The sequence below is a fragment of the Diplotaxodon limnothrissa genome, linkage group LG22 (genome assembly GCF_057381915.1).
Source record: "Diplotaxodon limnothrissa isolate DT_005_m linkage group LG22, D_limnothrissa_male_GT1.1, whole genome shotgun sequence".
Lineage (NCBI taxonomy): Eukaryota > Metazoa > Chordata > Actinopteri > Cichliformes > Cichlidae > Diplotaxodon > Diplotaxodon limnothrissa.
The window spans coordinates 13,900,439-13,928,117 of NC_140616.1; the positions used below are offsets into that span (position 1 = coordinate 13,900,439).

The window sequence follows — 27,679 nt, forward strand, 5'->3', positions numbered from 1 at the left end:
AAATATGAAAATATGGCACTAAAACAAAACTGCCGGAAGATATTTTGAGTGAACAGAATCAGGCTGCTGAGGCCTGATAATATTCTAGGATTTACAAAAACAACAAAAAACGAGTGAAACATCATAAATGGAGATACAGCATATAAGGCAAATACAAGAAAGCTGCCTAATAGAGTTCCAGCTGTGTTGAAGAATAACGGTGGCCATACCAATGATTGACTTTCAAGCTCTTTGGAATTGTACAGACCCTGTAATTGCTTTAAGTAGTCTTTGGGAATATTTCTCCAGACTTCTTGAAGGACATTCAAAGCTCTTCTTTGGATGTTGGCTGCTTAGACCAGTTATTGGCAATTATGCTTGTAATTTGACATAGCTCAGAATTTTCTTCAGCAGCCACACTTCCACTGAGACCATTTCTGATTAGGCTTCAACAGACAGTAGATGGATCAACTGAAGGCCCAGATGTATCTCTTAGATTCTGTGTCAGGTCTTTGCTTTTCCTATTTCAAGATATGACTGATATTGTTCATCAGCTGTAGATATTTTTTAGGCGTGCGGCGCCGTCTTTTGTCCCCTGCTTTTCAATGTATTCATGCTTTTAAGGACACACTGCAGACAATGCAGAGATATACCAAGGTTTTACCTAACAGCTGTTTGGGAATGACCTTGATAAATCCAATGAGATATGAGATGAGAAACAGAGATGATTCAAGACTTTTGCACAGTACTCCATATGAATATATTAGTACATCTTCAGGCCTTTAGCATTAGAAACCTCATAATACACATTTATGTTTACATTTTTTATATGCTATAATTTCTGCTGTGCTGTGTGAGGCATACTAAAGTAAGGCTTTATTGTGATTTATCTCTGTCATTTCCTCCTGTAAGGAAGTCGAGAGTTAAGGAGACACCAGCACACTACTCACACTACTAAACCATATTTATGAAAGCTGGCTGGTTGGTACCAGACTGCACTAAATGCTATTAATGTTTCATTGTTTAAACCAAACTAAGAAGCAGTGTGGACAGTTCTTCATACCCGTGTGTGCTGCATATGGGAGGAGTTAACTTCCCTACCAATAAAATGTTCCTCATTCCAAGAGAGCCACAAAATTAACCAGTTATGTAAATTTATATACAGTATCAAACATGGTAATGATGCTTATAAATTAGGATGAATTGTTTGTAAGAGACACTTGATTGTTTTCAGTGTATCAGGTATCAGTGAAACCTTGGGAAAAGTTCAAAACTTTGTCCAGCACAGCGGTAAAGGAAACACGAATTTAAATGTAAATATTTCAGGTTCAAAGGCACAGGCAGAGACTCACAGGTAAAGTAATGTTATTCTGGAACTTTGCACTTACAACGGAAACAGGAATACAAGATCAAGGCTTGCCGCTGGCCCGCTGTTCTCTCTGCAAAGCAGGTTTTAGACCACTTCCTCTTCCTCCCCAGTGAAGCAGGTCTGATGTTTAATCAATGGGGCATCAAAACATTCCCTCACTAACAATTACAGAATAAAAGCGGATGAACTGGCTTGTACAGGACACCTCAGCCTGTTCTCACTCCCGAGGCATAATACACTGACGATTTGTCAAATCCGGAGGAGTTCCTGAGGAACGCGAAAGGTGACCTTCCGCGTTCTTATGCTACGCATGGGTTACGGATGAAATCCAGCAGAATGAGCTCCCGCGGTAATACTCAAGTGTTTTCTGATTTAAGTAAAACGAAAATACATATGTAGATTCATTCCAAACAGTTCTCCTGTTTCCTCATTATTACACAATGACTACCATCGTCTTGCAGCCGAAATCAAGACCAGCAAATGCTTTGGTGGGCCTGTGTTAAGTGTAGTCTCAGTTTCCTGTTCTTCGCTAACAGGAGGGGCACCCGGTGTGGTCTTCTGCTGCTGTAGACCATCCGCTCTTCAGAAATGCTCTTCTGCATACCTTAGTTGTAACAAGTGGTATTTGTGTTACTCTTGCCTTCATATCAGGTTGAAGCAGCCTGGCCATTCTCCCATGACCTCTGGCATCAAAGACATTTTCACCCAGAGAAATAACTCCAGCTCACTCAGTGTTTTCTCTTTTTCTGAACATTCAGTGAAAACTCCAGAAATGGTTGTGTGTGAAAATCCCAGTAGATCAGCAAGTTCTAAGATACTGAGGTGAGCCAGCGAGCCCAGCTGGCACCAACAATCATGCCAAGTCATTTAAATCACCTTTCTTCCTCATTCTGATGCTAGCTTTGAACTTCAGCGGGTCGTCTTAGCCATATCTACGTGTCTAAATGCACTGAGTTGCTGCCGTGTGGTTGGCTAATTGGATATTTGTGTTAAACAAAAGTTGAACAGTTGAACAGGTGTACCTAATGAGGTGGCCGGTGAGTGTAGAAGTCAGGGAGTTTGAGAGAACATTCACATTCTTGTTTAAACTTGAGGGGGTGATTATTTCACAAGAAGAAACTAATTATTTTCCAAATCAAACTTATTTAAAATCATAAATGACTCTGCAGAATAAGTGCTATGAAGATGAGATCATAATCCACTATCAAATGTCAAGTATCAGTGTCTTCCCCTGAAGATATTATATGATATTCTCTCTCTTCTCTGAATAGCTCAGCTGAGTCTTTCTTTTAGCTCTGGCTAAGTTTTCTTCCTAGAGACTCAGCCTGTAATCCTAAGGTGGTTTACTGTAATTACCAAAGACATCAAGCTGTTCTAGGGACTCCACTTCTTTAAACGTCTGTGTCTTTCTCCTTAGTGAAGAAAGGCAGGCTTAGTTTTTCCTTTTTTTTTTTTGTTTTGTTAATGTACTATCCTCAAATTAGAACCAGTGAAGCTGACTGGATACACTTAATGATAGAGCCTTTGTCTGAACGCTTAAGTGTAAATAAATTACGCAACTGCACATCATATAATTTTCTGCATTTAAAATAGGAGTGGCATGAAAATAGATCAGCGAGCTGCGAGAAAGTAAGAGGCATCGTTTACAAGCGCTAGTTGTAATTATATGGAGCGCTTCTCCTCATCTAAGTACATAACATCAAAGGAATTTATAGTACCAGTGAGAACATGTAAAACACAAAGCAGTCCAAATATACATGTGAGCTCAACGCAAGAGCTGAGCATATATTACTCACCCCTGTCTAAAGTCCTAACCAGAGTTATTTTACAGTGAGATCACTCATGTGTGACATGACCACAACTTCCATTATTGTCAAGCTTTTCAGTGTGGGAGAAAAAGAGGCTTTAAAATAACCTACACACTTTATAGTGCACAGTGTACAAAGGTAGCAAAGAATAACAAAAACCATTTATGCATGAAAGCCAGTGCGTGTTTGTCGTGGGTTGAACCTTTCCAAAGAAGCTACCTTTGGAATTTTCATCAGAAGTCTGTTGACCTCCAGGAGCTCCTCTCACAAAGCCGCCGTTCTATATTTACAACGGCCTTCATTGTATTTCGGTCATGTGGACAAAGTGGTTACTTTTATGCAGGTGTCGTGGAGCAAACAAGCGTGAATGACAAATAATGTAACAGTGGTGTCTGAAGCCAGGATGCAAAACAGCAACTGGAGCGGAAGGACATTGTAGGAAAATAATAATGTGGGATTATATGGTTTAATCTCTAGTTTAGTTTGTCATTTCCCTTAATCCCACACCTTCCTGGGTGCAAGTGACAACAGGAAAATAGAGCCTCTGATAGCTTTAGGTAAGAGGTCATATGGCGGGATGTTTTATATGAATTTATGATCACCTAAGTTAGAGTGTTAGTGAATTGTTACATGTTCTGTTTGATCCAGGGCTCTCATATTCTAGATGCTAAGTAGAAAACTTATCTGGGCTGATGTTTCAGTCCTGGCGTCAAAATAAAAGTTTCAAAGCCTTTGTTACTAAATGCAAAAGAGATTGAATAAAACATAATTAAAGCAAATTAACATAAAATGCAGTTACAGCAGTTTTCCTGTAAATCCAATTACAGCGGGATATATTTGCTGTTACTCAACCTGTTTACAGTGTAGGCCTCAAGAGAGGTGGCTCCTTGCAGGGCAGGATGGTTATTAAACAGGACTATATCCTCTTTGCAGGTCTAGCACAGAATTAGCTGTGGTGTAGAAGAAGCAGATCCTGCACTTTCAGCACTGTTGTGTTACTGGGACATATCACAGGGAAGTGCAAGAGAAACATTTTTGACAAGACAGATGAAGAGAGACGGCGTATGGGCTCCTTCTGGAAGAAGATCAGACAGGGGGCTGGACACAAAATGCCATGGTCCAGGAGAAGTGCCACCAAATACCTGTCCGATGGAGGTGGCATCAACTTCTCAGAGGTTAGACAATATTTAAATAAAATGTGCTCGAAAGCAAAGAAGCCATCACCATGCACTTGAATTTTCCATATAATTTTGTTACACAAGAACGTAAAACGTTCAATTCAACGGAATCCGGTCAAATTACATGTAATTAATTGGCATACAGTCAGTTTGTACCAAGCATGTGCTCTTTATTGCTTAATTATATGAGTAAATAAAACTTTTATTTTATATATTTACATATTTTCAGTTTTTTATTTTATTTAACCTTTATTTATACATGCAATCCAATTGTTTCAATATAAAAGAGACTAACTAAACTAACTAAATGAAAATCGCGAAAATTGTTTACACAATATTAAAACGGAAAAATTCAGATGCATTTTACTCATATTTATTTCTTCATGTTTATAAGGGCAAATAATGATTTTTACATTGTGGCAAATAAGACATAGCCATTCATTTATATTCATTCATTCAGCATTAGTGACAACATTGTATTCATTCATAAATAATCCATTATAAGACAAGAAACCTTAATGATTGCTAATGTGCCTTGAAAGAGAAATGTGTTAAATAGCATATAGGTCGAGTAGCGTTAAGATACTCGTCATCATATCCACTATTATTATTATGGGAAGAAGAAGAATATCCCGTGTCTAGGAAAAACACTGAAATATGAGTAAGTATACAGACAGCTTTAAGCCCAAAATAAAAATGGTCATGTTGGAAAATATGTCAGCAATTGTAAATATGGGCTACACCGTGGTTCAGTGCATTCCACTTGCATAAGGTAGGCAGGTCTGCTTTACTTTAGCACCTGGACAGTCAGACAGACGGCAGAGGGAGGCAGAAGCGCAGCGGGGTCCAGGTCTCTCCACCTCTCCACGGGCGTGTGTCGTATTTAACAGTTACTCGCGAAGAGCAGAGTCTGTAAAAACACAGTACTCAAAGAAACCGTGTCCAGTAACTTTGGACAGCTCTGATTTTTCACTTATTTTTATGTGTTGTCGACACTTCCCGACGAGAAGATGAGCGGCGGCGTGACGCGGGCGGTGGAAAAGGGAGAAGAGGACGACGAAACTAAAGTGAGTGATGCTGCGTGACACTGGTTTAAAAGCACTAACTACTAAGTTTAGCGTTGCACTCACCCGGATTTCATACTGGGCACATTTTGGTCCACAATGACATAGTTCCCATTAGACTTCCCAATTTTTAAGAGCAGTTTTTCATATGAAAGCGAAACTTTTACCCGCAAATAAGAATAATAATAACAACCTCACATGAACTATGTAAAATAATGTGACGTTAAAGCAAAAATCTATCCTTCCTCATCCTCGTTCACCATATTTGCATCACGTTTCCTTTGCTGAACACAACGCAGACTGTTTTTATAAAGATGGCAAATCTAACAACATCACTTAAGATGAGACTTAGGATCCTTGGACTGATGTCTATATTTCTCTAACAGTGTGGGGACATGATCGTGAACATTTTTAGTAATACTTAATAAAAATTTGAGTAAACGCTTCTACTCACCTTAGACCGCCAACACTGTTAATTATAAGCTACGACTATTTAACTAATGACTCTTATTTTAAATAAATAAATAACTCACCTGTGCTGAGGTACTCAATATATGATGCAGTGTTTACCTTTCTTGTTGTTTACTTAAAAAGTGGAATAATGGCAAAAGATGTGGGCTGACCACCAATGCTGAAGTCACTTCAATCAAGGGACACGACAATAGTGTAGATCACGGGTGGGCAATTAATTTCCCCAAGGAGCTGCATGAGAAACTATTTAACTGGTGAAATTAACCAATATTCATTTCATCTCTTTATAAGCTTCTTAAGGAAATTAATTACCCACCTTTGGACTAAAAACTTGCTGCTGTATCCTATAGAAGCTGCAGAAAGAAATTTGACTACTATAAATAAACTATAAATAATGCTAACTGCAGCACATATATATTTTAAAGCAGAATTTAATAGCACATATGGCAATCCAAACCAAAACTGTGATGCTGCACCTGCATCAACAACTTCTAAAGGTAGTATACTTCTCATGTCACATATAGCAATATTCCTGGTGTATAAGAAATCAAAATCTAAGCAATAAAAGCATTTAAAGTAATTCCAAATGTTCTGTGATTTCAAAGAATAAAAAAATCTCAAGCAAGTCCAGCCACTGTATTGCAGTGCTTCTTGTTGCTTGACTTTAGTTTTATTAATAACTTCGCCTGCACAGAAAAATAAGCACTACCATTGTAGATACACCAATATTGCTCTCATGGGCTCAGGAAGTGGAACGGATCCTCTTCCAATCAGAAGCTGGTTCGATCCTTGGCTGCTCCAGTCTCCAGTCTTTCTCAAACTGAGTTGCGTGTGAATGTGTGTGTATGATGTTTACATAGAAAGCACTTACATGTATAAAGAAGTGCTTTTGGGAATGCTTAGAGTGATCAAGTAGAGAAGGGAAGTGCTACACATGAACCTTAACCGTGACCATATACAATAAACTTTTTAAGAATGAACTGATGTGTTCACACAAGGGAAATGTAAACGCTATCAACTCATTAAACACCAGTGAACAATTATAGCCTCTAGCCGTGTTTTGTTTTTGTTTTTTATTACAGATACAGTAACTGTAATCTTTCGAGCCATTGTAGAAGGATGACAAAGCAGGTGACCGGACATTCAAGAAAGTCAAATTTACAGGGAACTCTGAGCGTCACAGCGCTCATTAAGAATGTGCCGGTACTTGTTGGTTTGGTAGTTAAGTAGAAATATGATCACTGGCAATCAAACAGTTTTTTTTCTTCCAACTGTCTTGCGCATTGTTTTCTTGAGATGCTTCCTTGTAGATATAAAATGACAACTATTTATTGTGAATCTGCCAAGTAAAACATTAAACATTGCGTGATGCTGTCAAGATCTCGGTTAAATTAATTTAGTGCTTTAAATCAATGATTTTATACGTGTCGAGTCCTGTTGTGATGCCACATGTGGTGCATGGTGGCAGCGCGAATGAACAGATAATTTGTTTATAAAGACTCTTGGCAGGAAGCAGAAATCTTTCCCAACAAATGCACTCAGGCTGTTCAAGCTTTTCTCCCTCTACTGATAGATCTGGTGCAACAAATTCATATGAGAACTGTTTGTGGTTTGGAGGGGATCTTGTTTGTGTGGACTGTTCTGAGATCGTTCTTGACTATAGTCTCAGCAGATGCATGCAGCTGAGAAGACAGCAGTGTTTTCACATTCAGTTAAGTAACCGGTGAAATAAATTGCTGAAAAAGTAAATAAAAGCAACCAAATTATTTCATTTTCTGAATTGCCTCTTCACAACCATGCCTGTCAAATAATACGATGTGTTTGTGCTGATATGCTGTGCTTAGTTTTCTCCAGATGTAGTGCTTTGCATTAGGGCCAGACATCTTAATTTTGGTTTAATCTGTCCAAAGAACATTGTTCCTGTCTGTGTTTTGTCCTGCCTCCTTATGTTCTCTATTCTTTTATCTTCTCTTCCCTACCTCATTCCCAAACCGGCTGTGTCAGATTGCTGCCTCTGTTGGAGATTTCTTCCTGTAAAAAGAGACTTTTTCTTCCCGCAGTCACAAAGTGCATCTTCATATGGGGTTACTGAGTTTTTCCCCAGAATACAAAATCTTTACTTTTCAACATAAAGCACCTTGAATTGACTGTTCTTTTCCCCCCGACTTTTCAAAAAGAAAATCCACCAATATAGCCGATATTAGATTATTTTACATCATAAAAATGTATTTTAAGGCCACCTAATGTGAAAGAGTTACAGCTATGACTTTTTAGAATAGGTTTAGTGCCATCAGAAACAATTTAAGGCGGTTTATTGTAGTTTTATAGCTAGAAGTAAAAGTGCAATGTTAGTTTTTTGTCTCAAAAATCTTCCCAGTTTTCTTATTCAGAGAGCCTGAGACCCACAGGTGTCGAACTCCAGGCCTCGAGGGCTGGTGTCCTGCAGGTTTTAGATGTGTCCTTGATCCAACACAGCTGCTTTAAAAGGCTAAATGACCTCCTCAACATGTCTTGAAGTTCTCCAGAGGCCTGGTAATGAACTAATAATTTGATTAAGGCGTGCTGACCCAGGTTGAGATCTAAAACCTGCAGGACACCGGCCCTCAAGACCTGGAGTTTGACACCCCAGGATAAGAGCCTTTGGGTATATTGTATATTGTGTACTGTATATTGTATATATCAGGCAGAGAAAACATGGGTTTTTTCACCTTAAACATGACCTCAAATAACCCATTTAAATACATTTAGAGGTTTATTTTGTATTAAGTAATGGTAACGGTAATTTAAGGGTAATTTTAGGGTCTCTTGTGTCATGTGTGTGAACATGATGTGAACAACAAGCGCATTCTAGGTAAGGTTGTTATTAAAATACCTTAGCTGGATTCCAATGTGGTTTTCTTAGCTCCACGATATACTTGGAGAGCGACGTGGGAGAGATCGCATGCAAGTCTTTTGTTTGTATTGCAAACACGTCTAAAGGTTATGTTGGCACTACTTACACATCAACAAAAACAACTGAATGACAATGACAGCTGGAAGACAGTGAACCGAGGTTAAAGCAGCACTTAGAAGTTAGTGAAAGAATATGGGGATTTTACATATGTTTGTACATATATCACTAAATCAGAGCACGTGTATATATGACTTTTCCCTATGTTAAACATGAGTAAAAATGCTTTGTTGATACTCTATAAAAGTAGAAACCCCATATTGTTTAAAATTGTGAAAATGGTCCTGCACAACTTTCCAAAGACTAAATATGTCAATTGATGATTTTGTACTGTCCAACAGGAAACCAGAAGATTTAGATCATTAGTTTACTAACAAAAAATAACAAAGAAACCATAAAATAAGCATGTTTAAGAGTCCTTCTTAGATGGTCTGCTGTCTCCTCATTTGACAAAACAAATGATTAGTTGATTGTAAGTTGAACTGTGGCTTCATTATAAGCTTCAAATGGCCACGAAACACGTTATGTAACAGAATATCAGGATTAATATCATTTAGGAGATGTGCGTACTAAGTCAAAGATAGCTGGATAAACATGCACTAACATGAACATATTTGGTCGGTGCAGCATTTGACTTTTGTTTGCATGGTTTTGTTTGCTCTGCACACACGCACCGTGCCAGTAACTCGTTATATAAAGATACTTCATTAATCTCTGTTATGTAACTCTTAACACATTCCTCAGTGTGCTGCAAACTACCACTGTCACTATGTGGCAGATAAATGAGGTCATTCCTCATGCGTACATTAAGATACTAACAGATCAAAGAAATCACTAAATGCCCAAAATTAGCGTGACATTCATACCCATGATGAGTGTATGTAAAATTGTAATCACAACTGCTTTCCTTTGTCACATTCATCAACAAAAGATGTTAAAACAAAAGCTCAGTAGGTTCTTATGTTTAGACTCGAGCTGATCATTGTAATATTTGTTTAAATTCAACGCCAACAAAGTTTTTAGTCCACAGTTCTGTAGGGGAGACCGGGGATAGTTGTAACGTGGGTCAGTTGTAACACTTCCAATTTCTCCAATCAGGGCTAAGTTTCAAATGATGTGACTCATCCTGTGCATGCCCAACTCAGTTCTGCTATCACATGTGAAAAATCAGCACATTTTGTCAAAAACAGACAATTTAACACCAAAAAAAGTAATTTGTATGCCAAAAAGTAAGTTTTTCTACTTCATTTCAATTTCTAATAGCATTATCTGCTTTGCAGTTAAACTCATCAAACTTAAATTATGTTATTTGTATGTCTATGGGGATATATTCTGTGTAGGTCTTTAGTGCTAATGTTTTAGCCATTGGCTGTAATGTTAGCTAGTTCATGGCTATAGGAGTCTGGGTCAGTTGTAACAGCAACAGTCTGGGTTAGTTGTAACAATAATGCAGATGTTACAACTTACCACACTATTACTTTAACTTATATTAAACAAGTTGGGGCAACGACATCAGCAGAGAGAGGTTCACTGGTCACTTTTGTATATGCGGTTAATGCCATTGGCAACACAATTCCTCCACTGTTTGTGTTCCCACACATACATTATGCAGACCACTGTGTCAGAGATGGACCAGTAGGAAGTACTGGTAGTGGAAATAAATCAGGATGGGTGCACGAAACAGATTTCCTCATCTTTCTGAAGCACTTTGCAAACCACACCAAGGTAAGCCATGATAAAAAGTAATGGAATTGCGATGCTGGTGAACAACTACATTTTTTCAGGTTCATTGTTATGTTCAAAATTGGTGCAAGAGTTGTAGGTTATAATGCCCACTGAGCCAATGAGGCCAAACTCAAGGAAGACCAACCAAAATTAATGAAATATTCAGTTGCAGAAAATTCCATAACTTGTCTTTTTTGGGGGGTTGGGATATGTTCAAAAGCTAGATTTCTGCATTCTGTCACACACACACATAGCTACATTAATGGCTCTAAGTGCATTCATGTGTTGAATAAACAAAGATTACATATTAATATTTTGTCAGTACCCTTATTTCATTGTGTTACATTTCACCCCAGGATATGTTACAACTAACCCAGACTATGGGGTTAATTGTAACATTTCACTCTTTGTGTTTGAGACCATACCATGCAATGGGTAATTGTGTTGCAGAGAAAATAGCTGCACTATTTAATAGCAGAGACATGTAAATACTTTGCATTACATTTTGAATCCACTACCTTAAAAGAGCTCCAAGTTACAGACAGAAATGTCAAAAATGTTACAACTATCCCCGGTCTCCCCTATAATCTAATCAGTGGAAATGCTCCCTCCAGTTTTTTTCCATGCTGTATTTAACATCACAGTCCTGCAGGGAAGCTCTGAACTGCATGCCTCCTTGAACTGGCGCTCTCGCTGTAGCTCTGACGGGAGAATAATCTGGAGGGGGGGGGGGAAGGGTTGGGCAGCTGATGCAGCCTCGCCCAGCCATGTAAGGCAAGACAGCCGTGGCTTCCCATGTACTTAGTCACACAGATAGAGACAGTCTGGATCGCAGCTGCCTGATCATCCCCGGGAAAAGTCCTAGACAACTTTCTCAGCCCAGGTAGATGTAAGTGTGATTCTTTGTGAGATAAAGTGGCATGGTGATTATTATCATGGTGATTATTATGAGGGTAAAGTCTGTGATGGTTCTTGTGGTTGTAATATTTTGCTTTTGCATGGTGAAGTATAGAGCGGTGGTTGGCAGATGATTCATTTAGCTTTGTCTTCCCAGTAGACCAGTCGATACATGATCTCTGCAAGGAAATTCTTTAAATGAACATTGCCGTCTGTTTGATCAGCACGATTTCTCCGAAAAGCAACCACCAAACTTTTATTATTCAATCTGAATTGACCTGATTCTGTTAAGTTTCTTCTCACCTCCTGCGTGCTAGCAGCGGTATTTAACTTGTTACATAAAAGTAATTGTAAAAGTGACACCTCCTATTTGTCAGTTGTTTTCTTGTGTCATGAAAAAAATGATTCAGCTTTCATTGTATTAGCTCAATATTCTTTGGGGATTATTCATGAGACGAGTCTATATTAATACCTATAATGTGTATGGCGTGCGCGATCTGGTGGAGCAGGATTTGCGGATAACAAAAACTTGTTTTAAGCAGATAATTCCGTCTTCATTCATAAGGTGTTTAGCCTGTTGCTTAGTAATAAAACACGTCTGTTTTGACTGGTAGTGGAGATGGGTAGGTTTCACACATGGCTGTGAACTCGGGGGGTCTTGCTGTGAGTTACTGCTCGGCCTGGTTTTCCCTTTCCAATGTTTTTAGCTTGCTTCAATGATCTCTGAGTGGCTGATCCTTTATTCGGTGTTGCTCTATCCTTTCACTATGACATCATCTCCAGATCAGTGAACGGCAGTCATGGAGGAGTTAGTTGCCCCCTTGGTGGGACGCTCCTCTCTTGATTGTGTAAGGTCACCGGCGATAGAGGGATGCTCTGGTAGCCCAGACTCGTATAGGGGAAGCTGTGATGCCACCTACTAATCAGTACTCATGAGTCAGGCTGGACAGATTTATAAACAGCTGTTTTCATGTCTCCTGTGAGTCTGTTCCAATAATGATGATGTGATCTGCAGTGTTGTTGAGTCTTTGATCATCTCAGCTTCAGAGATAATGACTACCTAATTCTGCTCCGCTCCGCTTACACTGTCCAAGTCCCCCTCATGCTTTTGTGTTCTGGTCTGAGATAAGCCAATCTTAATCTGCTCAGTTAACAGTTTTACAGGTTTAGGAATAATTAACTATTTTGATCATTGTTAAAAAAATGATCTCCATTAAATAAAATTCTTTTTTTCTTTCCTCCAGTCAAATTACTTCTTTTCTTATATAGTAGTAAACTCCATATCTCCACAATATGAGCTGTTTTCATCCTTTTATATGAATCACTGAAGTTACACCCTCCACTAAAGGAGGTAGAAAGAACTAGAAATGCATACAGTAGCTTTGGCACCTCTCAGTATTCCACTTCCATTGTTTTTTATGCTGAATGCAGGACATTAGAGACAGAAAACAGACTCTCCCTTTGGGCTCTCTGCTGCTGCTCAGTTACACAGTTAAGCTACAGTTTGTCTTTTTACCAGAACCTTTATCTCAGCACTTTGTTTGCATTTTTGCATTTAATGTTTCACGTCTTTATTAGTGTCACAGCACTGAGATTCGTAATAATTTGTTTAACTAGTAACTAAATTGTTAGTAATTGTTAATGCTGTTGTGCTCTCACACACCAAATCGAAAAGTTCGAATGCCACGTGGTTAAGAGTGCTGTTCTCATAGCCAGAACTGTGACATCACACAGTGCCAAGAGCAAAAAAAACCCAAAAACTGCCTGAAACAAAACATTTAGCACAGTCTGAAGCATGAGCTTTTGGCTGATTACTTGCAGACTGCTAGTTCTACTTCATGTTGCACAAAACAGTTATTTAATGGTGCTTTGTTCCATGCCTTTAAAGGAAAATCAATCAACTCCCATAGAAAAGCACGTCCCTCAGTGGCTCTGATATGATCAGTTAAACTATTTTCATGAGCTTTCCCACCTTATGAAACAGTTATATTTGTAAAGATAATATTTCTTTGTGCAAAAAAGGCTACTTGACTTTGCACGCTCTGGGTTCTTAAGGCTTTGAAGTTATATGAGGTCAGGCTTTTACAGAAGCCCTGAGCTGCACAGACAAGCCTGGAGAAGCTGCTCTCCCAAGTGTCTGCCTCTTTGTCTCAAGAGTGGAAGCAGATTATTATCTGCACTGTAAACGCACAGAGCAGATGAAAGGTTTTTTTTTTAAATTATGTTCATTAAAAACGTGAGTTAGCTCATGCCCATAGAGCAGATACATGTAGATAGTGGAGCTGTGTAGCTCTGATGATGTGGAACTATATCGAACAATCTGTAAATGCAAGTCTATGCAAGTCATCCAGTTTAGGAGATAGCTGTACAAATCTTTTAAATATAACAAAATTTAATGGGACATTTAGATTTAAATTCACAAACTACCCTGGCAAGTGTATCATTCTGCAGAAAAGACCATCTAAGACCCTTGTGCTAGTGGCAGGCTTTATAACAATGATGGTGTCTCCACTCGGCTAAGCTGTGATGTTAGCAAAGTGCACACTTACTGGCAGGTGCAGACAGAAGTTTTTACAAGCAACAACTTGCAACAAGGCTTTGGGACTTTTTAAGTGTTGGGGTGATTCCTGAAAAGAAACTTTGCAGCTGAGTTTTCTTTATTTTCTTTCTGGCTCTTTGTTCGCCATAAAGAGAGTGACATCTGGTTTCCTAGCATTCTGTCTAAGGCAGATATTTCTATAGGTGATACTTTTAAAACATAACACAGCGTAGATGACTTAAACCACAGGCCTGGGGAACATATGTCAATGTTTTTAAGGAAACCTATGCCCTTAAGTCATTCTGTTTTGTCCATACATGCATTTAATGGCTTTTACATCAGGACTTAACAGTCAGCACTTACTTCTATGCAAAAAAAAAAAAAAAGCATTCAGCTATTCTCAGTTCTATTTCACCTTGGAGCGTGATCACAGGTAGAGGCTAGCTGCTCTGTAATAACACATAATAACACTTTTTGTAGGAAAGGTGGTTAATAAGTCTTGCAGTCAATTGTTGGGACTGTTTTCATGCACCTGGCCCCTCCAATATGTGCAGTCAAGTCATTGTGTGAGCTCTGACTTGTGATTCATTACAACTATTACTGTCAGCAGAAGAATAGCATGTGGTGAGGTGCACTGCCAGCTCCGCCCAGGGTGCGCCTGTCCCATGATCCTGCCTGCGTCTCTGTTGAGAGCAAAGCCCTTGAGGTGTCCCTCCCTCAGATCAAAGTTTCAGACTTGGCTTACCTCTCACCGCCTCTGTGCTGATGGTTTTCAGGTGGCACAATCGCGCTCTGAGAGCTGCCATTCAAGCTAAGCCATTTGTTTGAATTGCAAACAGAGAACTGGTCGCTTACGTCAGTAGCCAAATGTGTTCCCCACATTTGATGCGTTGTTTAACGTGGCATGTTCATGCATGCACCGAAACACTCCAGAATCCGAAATCTGTTTCCACTCAGTCACACAGTTTCATTTTATCCCAGTGACCATCGTGATGAGCAGCCACTAATCAACAAACCACCAGCAGTCAGTGGGCGTACCCCCAACTGCCTTGCCACAGAATTACTGGAAGCCTGACACGGTTAAACGGGATTTCACAGGAAAGAAGGCATGGCTGACTAATGAATTTGCCAGTTATTGTATGTGAAACAAAATCTGTAAGAAAAAAGAGCAAAATATCTTATTCTAGGATGTGTTCTACTTTCCATCTGGTTTTCTTGACTAAAAGTGCCTTTCAAGTTTAAACCCCGAGCTTGTTTAGGATTACACTGTGTCCCTTATATCTCGAGTATGTGTGTCCATGTGCTCACAAGTAATGCTTTCTTAAAGCTGACGACAGACTGTGGTATGTAGAGTACGTGTCAGTGCCTCTCAGGTGTCATTTTCACTGCAAGCAAATTAAAGGTGTGTAAGTAGGAACAATGTGTGAGAAACATTACTAAATTATTTCAAAAGCATGCTGGGTGCCACTGATGAAACAGGGTGGTATTAATAGTGAGAATATTATAGAACAAATAGCGTGTAAATGTAAAATATGATTCAGGTGGAGTTTTATGGCATTCTTTTGCAGAACCAGAGAGGGAGAAACATCTGGTTCTTTGCTCTCTTTGCATTTTGTGAAACACAAGCATCTCAAATGCTTGTGAAATAGCTAAAATACCTTTGTGATGGAAAACAGGAGGCTGGAACTGGAGAAACATATTTATGTGGGGATCAGTAAACCAGTAAACAGCAGCTGTAAACATCTGGTGTACGCAATACAAGTAAACAAATCAGCATACCTCAAACTCATGCTATTAGGAGTGTTTGAACTAACTCAGCATATTCTAGCCTTTTGTCATAATAGTAATAGTTTTGGGTATTTACTACAGGATTACAAGTTCAAGTTTTTAAACTAAACGAAGAAGACAGTTACAGTGCAAGAGCTTTATTTTTGCCTCAGGCTCTTAAGCTGTGCGCCATTTTTGCAGCTACCTGTTGCCCTCTGTGGTCACGCCCACACGGAATTTAATTAAGGCCACTGATGACAGCGTGCACAGCAGAACCACAAAGCACACAGTGTTTTCACAGGAGCTCGGCCTACACAATGTCTTAGCATATTAAGCACTCCATATGCTCATATACTGTAGGGTGGGGACAAACTATACATGAGCTATACACTCCAGACATAGTGGATTTGGAGATAAGATAAAAATGAACTGTTACGTAGCTCACCAGCAATTAGAGTGTTATCCTTCACTTTCAGGGGATTTTGTTTGTCAAAAGGACTAAACCGTTTGTTTTCTTTGCATACTTGGACTAAAGCAACACAAATACACCTTCATCCTACTAAATGGGTGTTCCCAAGGACAAGTGCGTGTTTTTACAATATTAAGCATTTGTTTGTTATGTGGTTTGACTAAAATCACAGGTGGGTTTAGCTGACTTTCTCGGGTGAGTTAAATGTATTTGTGTCTATGTTTGTGGGAGAAAAAAATGAAAAGTACCCCTCAAAAACGAATTACTACAGCAAGTCACGCTGATTAGCATGTGAGCGTAGATTAAAGAGTCATGATCAGCACACAATGACACATACTTCCAGTGAAAGAGTACTCTCACTGGCGGGAGTGTCTGCCTTATTAGGACAACAAGATGCAACACTATTGCAGCAATAACTGGCAAGGACAGTTTAAGGAGATGATCCACACAAGGGCACATTTACTGGGATTCCTACTGCCTCATTCAGAGAGCAGAATTAACTAGAACTGAACTGAAATATAAGTAGGCGATATATCAAAATAATAGAATAGAATAGAATAGAATAGTATACACATATATAACAATATCTACAAAATAGAATGCAATGCACTGCAGTAGATTCAAGAGAAGAGGTCACATCTCTCGGATCAAACATAAGGCATGATGCACTGATCAAAACAAACCAAACAGAACAGATACTATAAAAATGAGTGGGACAGACTAGAATACAATAGAAGAGATGGACAGTTACAGTGAATTACGTTGGCCATGAGTTATGTTAGTCAAACCATCTGAATCTTTCTGGAATTTCCAGTGTGTGTGTGTGTGTGTGTGTGTATTATATAAACTTTAGTTTATAAAAGCCTGCATGACAAATAATCTCCGTATTTTCTGTTTCCGTTGCCAAGGCGACACGTTGACTCTGGAGTGACTAAGCAGTCACGGATGTTTTGAGTTGTGATATTTTTGTCCCTGACTGGTCAGCCTTGGTTTCATTTTCTCCAGTGTTTGATCATAATCACCAGACTTGGCCACGAGGGCAGAGTGGAAATGTTTCCTCATTGGCGGTTGCTAGGCTTCACAGTTTAGCTGTGTGGCATCCAAGGAGAAACCTCAATAAAGGGGAAGTTTTATGCACCCCCCCCCCCCCCCCCCCCAAAAAAAAAAAACGCTCTCTCTCTCTGGCTTTCAGCTCCACCCTGTCTTTCAGTTGAGACTTTCATTTTGAGCCCTGCTTCATTTCCCGATGCTTCATTTAGCACATCTTATCTCATCTTTCATTTCAGGACCGTTGCAGGCAGCTTAGACTCAGCTTACAACGTCGAGACCAGACAGGCAACACCTCACAACAGCACAACAGTAAGGTACAACTTCAAAGCAGTTTTAAAACTATTTGTTAACTGAGAGAAAGAGAGGAATGCAGAATGGGAAGTTTGATATATACATATGAGGGTTTGTGTTTGTTTTTGTTTTTTTATACTGAATGTAGGAGAGCACCATAGAATTTGCGCCGCCGCAAAAACCTGAAGGGCAGGAAGACGAAGTTGAAGTCAGACCTCACATAGAAGTTGAAGTCATCAAAGTATGTGAGCTTGTTTTGCTTGCTCATGTTTATTGATAAAGTTTGAGCAACTCAACACTTCAGTTTTAACTGAACTACAGTCATATTATCTAACATGCTGCGGTCACTGTGTCATCCAGTTTTACCTTGGAAAAAACCCACCGGAAGAAAGCGTCAAGATGCTTACGGACGAGGTGTCCCAGATTCAGGAGGTCAGTGTGTGGACAAGTCAAAGCTGAAAAGCTATTGGTGGAAAGCAGTGTGTTTCTTTAAGCACAGCGTTCAGCTGTGTCAAGGGTATACCTGTGGTTCTGCATAGTACACATCTTTTTAATGCCTGATGTGTTTTTGTATTTAGGTGAGGTATTGTCTGAAGACTCTGAGACAGCAGATGGCAGCCAGGCAGAATGGCAACAACAACCAGGTACACACCCTCTGCCTCAGAAACAGTTCAACAGATTATCTTTGGTCCGGCAATTTGGAAGAATAGTGATTTTAATGCCTTAAAAGGATCAAAAGGTTAAGTATATTACAAGTTATGTATATATATGTGCTGCATATAAGGCTAATTTCCTCCTCTGACCAAACAGTAAAGATCTACAGTAAATATCTACCAATTTTACAAGATCTACATGACATTTATAAAATAAAATAAAAAGCTTTTTTAGATGAGCTTTGCCCTTAAAATAGGTGGCAGCATCTAAGTAAAATGCAAATGACTGAGCAGAGTTAGTGGTTAACAATAGCCTCCATATAAATGATAGAATATTTAAGCAAGAGTTACAACTGGAAAATTACTTGCCTAGTTTAGATGTTATTTGGCAGGGTTTCGATGTGAATGCAATTTCTTTAAGTTGCAAAGACAGAAATATCTGCCTGTATCCTTCAGTTTAATACCAAATGCATATCAGATAAAGAAGATGTTATTATTGAGCATAAACTTGTAACTGCATTTGAACGTGGGTAATTAGTTGATAGGTGTATTTAGTGCAATTTAATTTAATGTAATGTTTTTAACATGGGACTATAGAAAGTGACCTTTGAGTGCAGTCACTCCAGGACCTGCAGCTTTTAGAGCTTCATAGGTTGCTGCTTGGTCTTTGTGAGTGTTGAACTGTGCGTGTGGGTCACCTTCTCTTAACCTAAGAGGCTTACGAGACCTGCATGGCCTTTAAAGCAGACATATGGAATACCCAAATTATGTAACACCTTAGTGCTCCTGCTTCTTGGTTTAAACACAAACACAGCGTATCACAATATTAATTGTGTAGACCTGAACTGTTCCATTTTATGTGCAGCTTTTTCCGCACTAATTCCTCCTCCCATTTGCTCCTTTTTCCTATTCAGCGTCCAGCCAATGGCTTCAGAGTCAAAGCACCCACCAGCCAACCAGGTGTCATCAATGCCAACGGCGTCCACACTGATGCTTACGTAAGCTCGCCGTAGTTTGCAGAATTATCTGACCTCTTCTGAGGCGCTCCCGTGTGTAGCCTTTATCATTTGATTATTCATCAGTCTGAGATGAATGAAATGGGGAAATGGAAGAAGTCACTTTCAGCTGCAGTTCATTTGAATGCATTCAAAGTTTTATTCAAATGACAGTCGTGATGGAAAAAAATGCCTGTCCCTGCAGCAGTTCCTCATTGATTCAAACCAGACAACTGCCTGCTTTTGTAGAGAAAATGCTACCCAGGCTTTCATCAGCTCATAACAAAGCTTACCACACACACACAAGATATTGTCTTTCCCATGCATTATTCTCGACTTGGCGGATCATAACAACTGCTGTAATTCAACACCATCTACCAAGCAAGCAGTGTTGGCGCTGCAAGAAAGCTTGTGTGTGTTTGTGTGTGTGCATGCTAGTCAAACCCAGTATCTTCTATGTATCGTATATAGGTAAGGTAGGATCAATTTACACTTCCCTTTAAGTGGTTTCAGATTGTATCACAGTGCATTAGATGTGTTGTGTCTCCGGTAGAGGAAACCATTCTGTCTTCCCAAATAGGAGCCTTGAGTTAAAAGATTATCTGAGTAGAGTTTAACAGCTCCTTGTCTAAATGATTTTGTTACCTCAGGCTAGACCATGCAGCCTTGTAAACACAAAGCAAATGGCCTATCAGCAGCCTCTTTTATCAGTTTGTTAGCCCATGTTGAGCCCTCTGGTTCAAGAGGCTTGTGAGATTAAATCTAATTGAGCACTTTCTTTGTGTGTGTGTGCACTCTCAGGTTGGGGATAATCAGGAGGAGAGTGCGAGGCTCAGAGAGGTGACCAAACGCCTGTATGCTCAGCTGAAGGAGATGGAGAAGCAGCATCAGGAGGAGATCGACATACTGCAGGTCTGTATCAGGAGATGAGTAACGTGACACAGCTTCCTGTCCACTGCAGCTATGACTCACCCCTCTGATGCTCTCTTGCTCCTTTAATCGTCCTTGTTATCTGTCAGTGTTATCTTTGGATTTCATCTTGTGATCCTCCACTGTTTGGATCTTTGCTCTGCAGTACATTCATCTGTCAGGACATGTAGGGGCACCGCCCGAAGACAAACACTTTACTTTACATATGCAATTCTTTACTGTTAGTGACTCCAGCGAAACAAAATTACGCAACAGGAGGATATGAGACATTATTTACTAGGAAGTTATCTAAATCATTAATTTTTTTGACTGAATTCAGTTTAGACAGAAATAGCCGAGAACAATACATTTAAAAACAAAACATACAGTCACTTATCAAGCTAAAGGGGATCAATTATCCTGATTTTTTATATCAAATGTACTTTGTTACAATGAAAGTTTCAAGTGGTGAGGTCAAGTATGTACAAGCAATACCTGTGAGCCAGCAGCTCAGGCTTTAGACTGCATTAAATGCTCAGTTTCAGCATTTTTGTACTCGTAGCTCTGTGTGGGATCATAGAGGGAGGATATCCTTAATATGGTCATCCAGGGCACACAGATCTGCTGTTTAACCTCATGTTTGTGATCAAGAACACGTAAAACTACTCTAGTAGAGTCCAAGAATATTTTTGTATGCATAACAGGTTCTCTTTAATGCTGCCAGGAGAAATTAATAAAGCTTAGAATCATTAATTTAGCATTTCTAAGAAGCCCTAAGGAGACAGATTGGATACCTGTCCCGAGGTATACGCCGCCTCTCACCCAGTGACTGGGACAAGCTTCAGAATAGATGCATAATTTCTGAGCAGGCACTGTTTTGCCTCAACTAGTTCAACACTTTGAACATCTCATGTAACAAAAAGCAATAAAAAGGTGCAAATAAAATGAAACTGGGGGGATTCCAACTAAGCCGCATTTTCTACTCAGGTGGCAACATGAGTGAAAAAAATACGTGGAGTTACAATTTGTTAATTCAGCTATCTTAGGGATACTAACTGTGGCAGTGAATCGGCCTTATCAAATCAATGAAAACCAGACTCAGGTCAAACTTTATATTATAGCACACCAGAAGGAAGTTCTCACACTTTGATTTTCCTCTCAGGCCGAATCAAACGAGTATCAGGCACAGCTGGCTGAGCAGACAGAGCGGCTGCAGAAGGCCGAGGAGCAGTCTGCAGAGAGAGGTCAACAGGTGGAGGAGCTGCAGAAGCTGCTGGGAAACATGGAGATCGAGAACGGCATCCTCAAAGACAAGATGGCTGCAGGAGAGGCGGAGCTGCTGCAGCTTAAAGCAGGCGGAGAGGAAGCAGGAGAGAAGGAGCAAAGGTAAGACTGCACGCAGACTCATAAAAGAAGAAGTTTCTAATAAACCAATAATGAGGAAAGGCTCTGCCCAGAGAGCATCTTATAAAATCTTATCTGATTGATGTTGCGTTATTTAAGGGAAAGCCACTTTTATGTCCTGCAGTAAAAGAGAAATACATCTTTTACTCACGTGCTTGACTGTATATAAGCTTTCTCATGTATCTGCTTTCAGGTGTGCAGAGCTTGAGAAGGAGGTGGCTGTCCTGAAGGAAAAGATTCATCATCTTGACGACATGTTAATGAGTCAGCAGAGGAAGGTCCGCCACATGATCGAACAGGTATTTATGCACATAAGGATGTTGCCTGGTGGTGCATAGTGTACACAGACACACACAGACTTGCAAGCTGCCCATAAACACACACACACACACAGGAAGCCACTAATGAGAAAATGTGATTTCTGAGGAGGCGGCCACATGAAGTAGAATTGATTTGGGGGGATGAAGCCAAGCGGAAGCATGTGGTGAAGCAGAACCGCTGGTGATAAATAAGTGATGATGCATCTGCTTCAAGCAGACAAGCATCTTGTGTTATTCATACGGTCTCTTATTGTTTGTTTGTTGCATCTATAACGCAGCTCCAGAACTCCCGCACGGTTCTCCAGGAGAGAGATCGAGCCATCAGGGATCTGGAGGAGAAGGTGGCTTTCCTGGAAGCAGAGGTGAGGAACTTTCTAAAAAAAAAATGCAAACAGGCTGAATCACTGAATTTATCTCTGTTTTCTTTTGTTTTTAAAGCCTTTCTTTGCTCAAAAGATGATCAAAAACAGCTGTAGCTTTCTTAAATGAGCTTTTTAAATCTCATGATAAAAAGAGTCTATTATCCCCTGTGTTGTTCCTTAAACATGGCACACATAAAAGAAGGTGGTGCTCAAAAAAATGCACTTTTTGCTCCTGGCTGTGCCCAGGCATGTTAGAAAAATTCGTTGGCCTATTATTTCAATGAAATTATATTTTTTGCAATTATAGATTTACAAGTTCATCAGAATAAATTAGGTGTTGGTCACAGAACCATAAACAGACTATCGATGTCAGGTTTTTGTCTTTTTATGGGCTTTGCCAACAGTAGGAAAATATAAAATGGCTTTGTTGTTTGAAGTAAAGCTGTGCCTGTGTCAAGCCGAAAGAATGCGCCGTTTAACGTCGTTAATCCCGTTCCTGTTTACAGAACAAAGAAATGCATGACCACATGGAGTACTACCTGGCAGGCCAGGATCTTCCACCCTCATCTACTGAGAACAAACCAGAGGTTGTTTACAGGTGAGCCATCACTTCCTAACTTACAGTCCTTTCTATTAGTCATCCTACAGTCAGATGTCTAAAATAATCTCTTAACATTTCTTTTTCTCCCCCACCTCTGTGCAGCAAACCGCTGACACCGACAACTCAGAGCAGCAAAGCCCTCCCATTCATCAAAGTCATTGAGATCAAATCATGATTGGAGAGACAACCAAAGGAGTTAAATACTGTGTACATATTTATATATTTAACCATATATGTAAAATGCAGCTCTGCGGTGATTTTCTTTTAATTGTATTTTTATAAAGGCTGTTTTAGCAGACCTCACGCACATTCTGTCGATACCTCGTTGTTGCTTCTAGGGCTGTTCTTTGTACCTTCTTTTGGTTTCCTCAAAACAAACAGGGATCCATGCAGAATCTGAATAAGCTGTTTCAACAGGTCAAACTATAAGGCGTGTCAGTTAAACGCTGTTGCTAGTCTAGGGTCGAATGCACGAATAATCACAGTGATTTTAGTGTTTTCATGATCACAGTCACTCTCGGGGTTCAGGGTCAAATTCCTCAGTGCTTTGCACCACGTTGCCAATAGCAGGCGTGCGGTTATGATGTCAGCAACAAAATTTGTTTCACGCTTAGCTGAGAGATTGGGTCAATCGTCATACTATTTTGATTTAAGTTTGACCTTGTTTTAGCTGCGCAGTGACAGACTAACTGCCTCAACGTGCTTATTGTACAGGCCAAACATGTTTTGTGCTAAAAGGTTATATTTAATTACGCTTATTTTTGCTTGATTATTAACATAATTATGCATTGTTCGCATTGACTTTGCTGCTTCTTCCTGTCAAATACCTTGTTGCACTCCAGGATGCATATTTTTAGAAAGTTACTTTATACTGTGAAGAGTGTAGATACCCTTAAGTTCAGTCTGCGTCACTTTTCTGTAAACTTTGTCCAGTTTTATTTAAATTTAATAAAAGAAATGGTTTATTTGACTCAGTTGATTTACAGCGCTTTTTTTTTTTTTTAATCATGGGTTACTATATCCTTCCTCTATGACCTCACACCGCCACCTAGTGGAAATACAGGGACAATAATTATAAAAAAAGAGGATGGGAAAGTTCCCTCAAAACCACAAAAAACCTTTTATCTTCATATAAATACACGTCACACGTATGAATTTAATAAGTTAGCATAAATATCTTACATTTGTACATTAATCAAACATTTGTATTTACAAGTTCAACTCTCAAGAAAAAAATAATAAATTCAGTTGACTTGCTGCTTTTACAAAAATGAAATGAAACAATTGTTTTCCTCTGCACACATTAAACAGCAAACACACACATACAGAAAAGGAAAAAAAACCTCCTGTGACAGCAAGACTTTAACAACTGCATCATTTTCTAGATCAAAAATATAGAGGATAAGATGTCTCTCGCTGTCCATTCTGAGCTTATTTTAAGTTTGATGTTTTAAAGCTCATTTTTAAAGCCAACCAGTCAGTCTGCTACAACTTTTTATTTCCCCGTAGACTGACCGCACACCATACAACCATCCTATGACTGCATCACAGCGTGCTCTCCAGTGTGTTGTAGTTGTCTTTGAAACTTTTGAGCTCCAGAAAGTGTTTGGGCCTCTTGCTGCGCTGGCCGGTTGAAGGCAGGTAGGTGATCTGGATGGTGGAGGGAGTGCTGCGGACAGGAGAGCCTGTCAGGTCCTTGGCTGCGGACTGGTGATGCTGGTCGAGGCTGGTGGTGCTGGAATACGCCTTCACGCTGAGGGTGATAAAACAGATGATTTCAAATGTACTGCATAAACGGACAATGCAGACCGCATCACTTGCTGCAACAGAAATAAGACTGGTTTCAAGTCTGGACCAGTACGGTGACACTTACACGTCAGCCAGTTCGTTTAGAGCTTGCTGATATTCAAGAAACTCAGGTTCCCCAAACACCTGAAACAAATATTTAAATCCACATCAGCAGATGAAAGAATTTAACTCGTTATATTCTTGTCTTTTATGAACCCTCTGTGCCCCTCTGTCCTTCTAGTGAGTGTCAGATCACAGTTTACTTCATAACGTCAGGTGATGAGCAACCACAACTTTTTACTCTGAAGGAGGCTGTAAAACTTTGTAAAAAGCCTCGATGAGTCAAAGAAGCAGGATCACTGTCATCACGAGGATTTCCAGAACTTTTCTGTCAATAAGAGTTGCTGATTCAATAAGTGCATGCAATTAGGCCATGTTACTGAAACTTTGTTTGAAGTGACTTTAAGGTTGTTGGACTCAGATGCTTAGCAAATAAACTTTCATGTGATGTGAACACGTAATCAAACAGGAGACAAGGCTTGAGTTGAGGAGGAGGAGGATGAGATGGAGATTAGAGGGAGAAGAGAGAGCAGTGGTGGATGTGGCAGATGAAGAAGACGTCTTAAATGGTCCTAAATAGTTTGAAAGCAATAACTGCAAAATCTAAATTAAGATTATATTTAGAATTAACACTTTACGGTAGCGTTAGATTTTCCATTCTTTCTGAATTCTGGAACCTGAAACATTCTAATAAAGTTCTGTTGGGATACAGTAAAATACAGTAAAAACATTTATGCACCCCAGTCCCATGACGAGCGCTGTCGTAGCCTTCAAGCAAACGGTCAATAAGTGCACTGCGGCTGCTCTTTATCAGAGAGTGGGAGTTGCGCAGCTCAACTAGCCAGCTCCTGAAGCTGCGTCCTGTAAATGCGCTGGGGCTCCCACTTATCTCCTGCAAAGGAATTCCTGTGGCAGAGAGAGGAAGGAAGACAAGTTGAAGGTCAGGAAAGACGTTTTAATGCTTTAAATGGAACAAAAACAAAACAAGAACAGAATTAAAAATTATTTTACAATAATAAAAAAAAAAAAGCTGAGACACAGTAGAAAATTCAACTGAAACCACAACAAAAAGACTTGTGAATCACTAAAACTCTATATTTCACTCAAGCTTGAAACTTTTGTGCCACCACTGTTTGGCCAAAATTACAGAGAAAGCTGAGAAATGCATAAAACCACTGAGTGGACATATTACAGCTAACTGGCAAATGTTTACCTTTAATATGCCCAACAACGATTATATCATCTACTGATATAAAATCAGAAATATAAACAGACTCAGAGAAATCAGGCTGTCAGGTGGCACAGCAAGAACTCATGAACACGGCTGCAAACCACCACCAGCCAACTCAGTGGTAAGCTGCATCCACAAAGCCAGTTCAAACTCTACTGTGCAAATATGGGCCTGAACTGCTTTAAGTTGGACTCAGCTGAAGCATAAAATGATCCTGTCTTCTTTTGGATATTCTGACACTTCCGCTGGGATAAAGAGGAAAGGTGCTATCCAGGTTCAAAACCCATGTCTGTGCAGGTATAGGGGTACATTACTGCAACAGCACAGCTTGCATATGTAAGACGGCTTCATTAATTCTCCTGGACAACATGTTTTGGAGCAACACCATGTTGAATCTATGCTAAATCGCCTTTTGCATGCCGGTGCAGTAAAAGAGTTAGGGTGCTGAACTGGCCTCCCTGCAGATCAGATCTGTCACCCACTGAAAAAAGAATGAAAAGGGTAGCCCTGAACTCTACAGCCAAAATCCTATATAATTCAATAACTCAAAACTACAGCAATATAAGTAAAACACTTGAAAAAGATGATGTGGGTTTGGACAGCTGTGAACAAGCTCAGCATGTTAAAAATGTGCTCCTTGAATCCATGAACCTTCTCTGTGGTCTTCCTTTGTTCCTCCTGCACCTATACCTTCCAGTATATCCACTATCCCTCCTCTGCACATGTCCAACATATCTCAGCTTTGCTTCTATAACTTTGTCTCCAAACTGCTCAACCTGAGCCGCATTCTCTCTTGCTTCTACCTCTCCACCTGCTCCCTCCTTTTACTACAGATCACGATGTCATCTGTGAACATCATAGATCATCAGAGACTCCTGCCTGACCTCATCTGTCAACCTGTTGATCACCACTAAACTGGAAGGGGCTCTGAGCCGATGAATACATTTAAGGAACAAATTGTAACTCTCACCTGAGTCACGGATTGCATCCAGAGCTTTCATTCTGTACAGGTAGTTGTAGCAACCTTTGAAATATAAGATATCAATTTGTTACGTTTAAAAAAATAACTAAATAAAAAGGACAACATTTGCTCAAAATGAGTTTAAAAAGCTGACTGACTTATCTGTGATGCCCGCTTCAGTCTGTCGTCTTCTTCTGACAGGAGCAGAGGTTCATAACGTATCTCATGAACTTTGGACAGTCTGGACTCAATCTCCTCCCTCAGACCCTGTAGATTAATTCATAAAGAATTTATTAATATTAAGGCACAAAAAGTTAATAATAATAATAACAAAACAGTAAAGATCCACGCCTCACCTTTGGTGCATTGTGGCCAATAGGTACATGAGGCCCTCGGCGGGATCTCATTGCAAAACGCATGATCTGCCTTTTGACGAATATAAACAGCAATACAAACACCTGAACACAAAACCAAGCGTGACAGGATTGAGGTTAAAACTTATCATAAACACACCTCCGTGTACCAGGTATCGAGCTTTTAGTGTAACTTACTCACCAAGCTTCCATAGGCCATAACCAAAACAACATTGACTCCAGATAACGGCGATGACTCTGCCATGCTGCCTGTCAGTGCTTACAGTCTATGCGACGACGAATCACTCTACAGCTTCAAAGTATGCTTCGAAAAAATAAAATATCAGCAACTGAGCTGACCCTTGTCTTTTTCTTCATGGGCATCATGCGCTAAGATATGCTATTTAGCTTTCAGTTAGCTTTGCACTGTGAGGGCGGGGCCAGAGCTGATTTCCGCTTGTGAGTGTTGGATTACCGTAAGAACC

At 39.8% G+C, this 27,679-nt stretch overlaps 2 protein-coding genes across 4 annotated transcripts; one reads left to right on the plus strand and one right to left on the minus strand.

Moving 5' to 3' along the window:
• The first annotated feature begins 4,220 nt into the window (after positions 1 to 4,220).
• On the plus strand, positions 4,221 to 23,080 carry tuft1b (tuftelin 1b). Of its 3 annotated transcripts, none has more exons than XM_085346484.1 (13): positions 4,221 to 4,331; positions 5,345 to 5,401; positions 17,503 to 17,580; positions 17,706 to 17,798; positions 17,918 to 17,989; positions 18,136 to 18,201; positions 19,125 to 19,219; positions 19,952 to 20,117; positions 21,277 to 21,500; positions 21,712 to 21,817; positions 22,117 to 22,200; positions 22,707 to 22,798; positions 22,904 to 23,080. In XM_085346484.1, exons 1-13 carry the CDS (start codon positions 4,221 to 4,223, stop codon positions 22,974 to 22,976), a joined length of 1,317 nt encoding a protein of 438 aa, XP_085202610.1. In that variant the 3' UTR covers positions 22,977 to 23,080. The 3 variants fall into 3 exon arrangements, with proteins under 3 accessions (XP_085202610.1, XP_085202612.1, XP_085202611.1); XM_085346486.1 differs by having other exon boundaries at positions 19,125 to 19,208; positions 20,007 to 20,117; XM_085346485.1 differs by having other exon boundaries at positions 4,221 to 4,330; positions 5,326 to 5,401; positions 19,125 to 19,208; positions 20,007 to 20,117.
• A 982-nt stretch (positions 23,081 to 24,062) lies between these two features.
• On the minus strand, positions 24,063 to 27,609 carry LOC146609584 (lipid transport auxiliary protein 1-like). The gene is made up of 7 exons (XM_085346319.1): positions 27,397 to 27,609; positions 27,198 to 27,299; positions 27,000 to 27,108; positions 26,851 to 26,904; positions 25,389 to 25,555; positions 24,675 to 24,733; positions 24,063 to 24,554 (listed from the first exon to the last, which is right to left on the minus strand). The coding sequence occupies exons 1-7, from the start codon at positions 27,457 to 27,459 to the stop codon at positions 24,347 to 24,349; spliced, it is 762 nt and encodes a 253-aa protein (XP_085202445.1). The 5' UTR covers positions 27,460 to 27,609; the 3' UTR covers positions 24,063 to 24,346.
• Positions 27,610 to 27,679: the final 70 nt, after the last annotated feature.

Bases quoted from the DNA above. Each gene is read 5' to 3' on its own strand.
- tuft1b (XM_085346484.1), top strand. From the start codon at position 4,221: ATGGGCTCCTTCTGGAAGAAGATCAGACAGGGGGCTGGACACAAAATG. The intron at 17,581-17,705 runs GTACAACTTCAA...TACTGAATGTAG, and splicing joins CACAACAGCACAACAGTAAG to GAGAGCACCATAGAATTTGC. The intron at 21,501-21,711 runs GTAAGACTGCAC...ATCTGCTTTCAG, and splicing joins GCAGGAGAGAAGGAGCAAAG to GTGTGCAGAGCTTGAGAAGG.
- LOC146609584 (XM_085346319.1), bottom strand. From the start codon at position 27,459: ATGGCAGAGTCATCGCCGTTATCTGGAGTCAATGTTGTTTTGGTTATG. The intron at 27,300-27,396 runs GTGAGTAAGTTA...TTTTGTGTTCAG, and splicing joins TTATGGCCTATGGAAGCTTG to GTGTTTGTATTGCTGTTTAT. The intron at 26,905-26,999 runs GTCAGTCAGCTT...TATATTTCAAAG, and splicing joins GAAGCGGGCATCACAGATAA to GTTGCTACAACTACCTGTAC.